This window comes from Anneissia japonica, unplaced genomic scaffold (genome assembly GCF_011630105.1).
Source record: "Anneissia japonica isolate Jap-2015-1 unplaced genomic scaffold, ASM1163010v1 scaffold1826_len1998817_cov189, whole genome shotgun sequence".
Classification (NCBI taxonomy): domain Eukaryota; kingdom Metazoa; phylum Echinodermata; class Crinoidea; order Comatulida; family Comatulidae; genus Anneissia; species Anneissia japonica.
Window position 1 is genome coordinate 1,428,562 of NW_022742159.1, and position 2,994 is coordinate 1,431,555.

The 2,994-nt window shown below is 37.8% G+C and overlaps 1 protein-coding gene across 1 annotated transcript in view; it reads right to left on the reverse strand.

Moving 5' to 3' along the window:
* LOC117118956 (serine/threonine-protein phosphatase 2A catalytic subunit beta isoform) overlaps window positions 1–2,782 on the reverse strand; it is a 17,047-nt gene extending 14,265 nt beyond the window's left edge. Inside the window, exon 1 of the mRNA XM_033263698.1 lies at window positions 2,553–2,782. Coding sequence (XP_033119589.1) covers window positions 2,553–2,660 — 108 coding nt within the window. The 5' untranslated portion in view covers window positions 2,661–2,782. The remainder of the gene's footprint in view (window positions 1–2,552) is intronic.
* Window positions 2,783–2,994: the final 212 nt, after the last annotated feature.

Here is a 2,994-nt window from a genome sequence, read left to right on the forward strand (position 1 = left end):
CCATTCAAGTGTTTGATTATGAGATCATGGTCCGGGGCAGGAAGATTATTAAAAATTTACGAAACCTGATTTATGTTTTATTTCTTTACTTTCTTTTCATTTTTTATTTTAAGTTTTTCACTTTTAATTATAATTGATATATAATGTGTGTAATGGACAAAAAATAAATAAATGAGTGCACATGAATCAGTGACATACAGTACACATTCATCGTGGTAATCGTCAAACATGTGAAATTACGACAAACAATGCGGCTGGGAACAGTCGGATCGACGCTTTGTCGCCAGAATTTGTTCATTATTATTTTTTAATCAAAAACAAAGCATGTCAACTATTGAATTTAATTAGGCCTACAGTAAGTCTCATCTTCATCTGTTTTGTTGCATTCCTCAAATTCTGGCCTAGGCCTACCTGAGGCTGGGCCTAGCCAAAAAAAATCGCGTCAGCTAGCCTTGGGCCTAGGCCTGCTCGACTTACTTAGGCCTTTTGCTTTTTAAGAGCTTTCACGAATACGGCGACCCCTCACCCCCGGGAAAACAGGGGGGAGGGGGGTGGCACTCCACCCCCGGGAAAACGCGGAATGATCGCCGACCGGTACTTCAAGAAGATGGTGACATCCCTGCACGCATATTCTTTACTTTTGCTGCATAGCATAGTTCGTAGATTGTGGATCACATGCTCTCTAAACGTGGTCTTTCTCAGATGTTCTCCTCGCTCAATCGGGGCCTAACAATCGAACCGACTAAAGAATGTTAATGTTGGTTTTGTTAGTGACGTCGGTAAATGTGTTTGAATGAAAACATTAAAATGTTACTTTGTAATGAATGACTACCATACAACATAACTTAGACCTTTGATTATGAGGTAATTGAGTGCTAGTTTTAGCAGGGAACCTTCATGATTTTTTGGCATAGGCCTAGTATTGTACTTTTTCGAGTGTGTTCATTCAACAAATGATGTAAGTAAAATGACAAGAACACAAATATTTCCAGCTGATAATATTACTTTTATTTGAAAGGTTAGCACAATGATTTAATAATTTATTTAATGATTAAACTACATACTATTGTAGCAGACATGCCACAAGGCCAACAAGAGAGTCTGAAAAACTTCTGAGGGGTGTTTTGGCAATGTGAGGAGTATTCCTAAGACATGGTACCAATGTGATCGGATTGTAAAATGTAACTATTTTGACAGCAATTCAATACCGCCGTGCAAGGCTCTAGCCTAGGCAGAAAATCAACACCACAACAATCACAAAAAGCGTACTGTAGGCATCACCTACAGTAGTTTGGATTTCAAAATGACAGGATACTTTCCGTTATTAACTTGCATTGTTGAGTGTGTTTTAGCTTCTTTATTGGAGGAAGCTCAACACTACTACTCGTTTTTCAGTACTGCCTAGGTAGACAGTTGTTGTTAAGAAATCAGTAGACCATGGAGCACTATACAGTTTAGAGTGCAGTGCAACTCTGACATCAGTGCAGTGCGCCTCGAGGTTGTGTCAACGTGAGGCGCTATATAAATCCAGAATTATTTATTACATCAATTTGGCCAATGAAATTTGTTATTTCAAAATCTGTAGACCGTGGAGCGCGAATTAATTTTTCGTATACAGTTCAGAGTGCAACTTTGACAGCGATTAGTGAAATTGTTGTTTCTTTTCGTAATTAGTAGACCCTAGAGCGCAAATTACTATCTCGTATACAGTTCAGAGCACTTTTAAGCACAATTAAAGTGGTCTTGTTCTTATAAATCTAATTCATAGGATTATCATTTTTATTCGGAAATGCGCGATTTATTACAGCTGGCCAAAATGCGTCAAAAGCGGAGATTTTCGACCCAAATTTGGAGTGCAGGGTTTTGCTTATATTAAATATAAACGAAGTAACTCCGTCGAAATCGGAGTGGTTGGCATGTCTGTTGTAGGAATTAAATTTAATTTAATAAAAACAAAATTATGAAATCAGTGCCGTTGTAAGCTTGGGCAACGCAGCTTCGGCCGACGCTAATTTTGACTGCGCATGCGCTATTTATTTCATGTAGATATAATTTACTGATTTGTTGACAGTTACGTAAATATATCCACTTCCTTTTTTTTCAATTTCAAATCTAGGCCCTACACTAACAACAGCGAAAAAAATCGCCCCTAAAACAGGCTTGAAAAGACACATAACTCTAGGCGGCCTGGCCTAGCTAGCCTAGAGCATTTAACTAAGGAAAAAAACAGGAATTTAAGATACAAAAAAACAAGTGAAAAGTGAAGTCTCTCTTCCCATGCCATGGAGGACATTCCATTGCCAATCACTTCAGACAAGAGGAGCCATGTAAATTGAATTAGTTAAGAGTATATCCTAGAAGGTAGGGAAATGATGTTGTTACACTAGGCATAGCACTAGGCCTACGGATACACTACCTGCCTAGGTAGGTCTACAGACTGTAGGCAGTAATTCCTGTAGGCTATTGTAAGAATAAGATTACTGTAATGAGAAAAGTGAGTCTATGGTTACAGAGCGCTGAACAACCAATGGCAATGGAAGAATCAAATTTACCTTTTCGCAGAGCTGTTTCACTTGGTTTTCTTGTAATTGTTTACATTCATTCAACTGTTCAATCCAACCATCGTATTCTTTAGCAGAAGATTTGTCTGCAGCCGTCATTTTTGTGTTTGAGTAAGCCTTTTTTACAGGAAATTGATAGGAGTAACAGTTCAACCCCACTGACAAAAATTATTTCATACGGGTGTCGTTTGGGGAAAGGAGCGGTTGTGAGAAGAAATTTCGTACAAGATGGCGAATATGACGTCATTTATGTAGTACTCTTGGTGGCGCTAAACAAGATTACAAAAATAATTATATTAAAACGGAGATTTATATACCGAAAATGATTGGCTTGTGATGATGGTCATCAGTAGAAAAAAATCAAAAACTTACATATATCATATGGCAAGAATATTATTGAAAGTCCCAATAAATTATGTCAAAGACGCTCTGT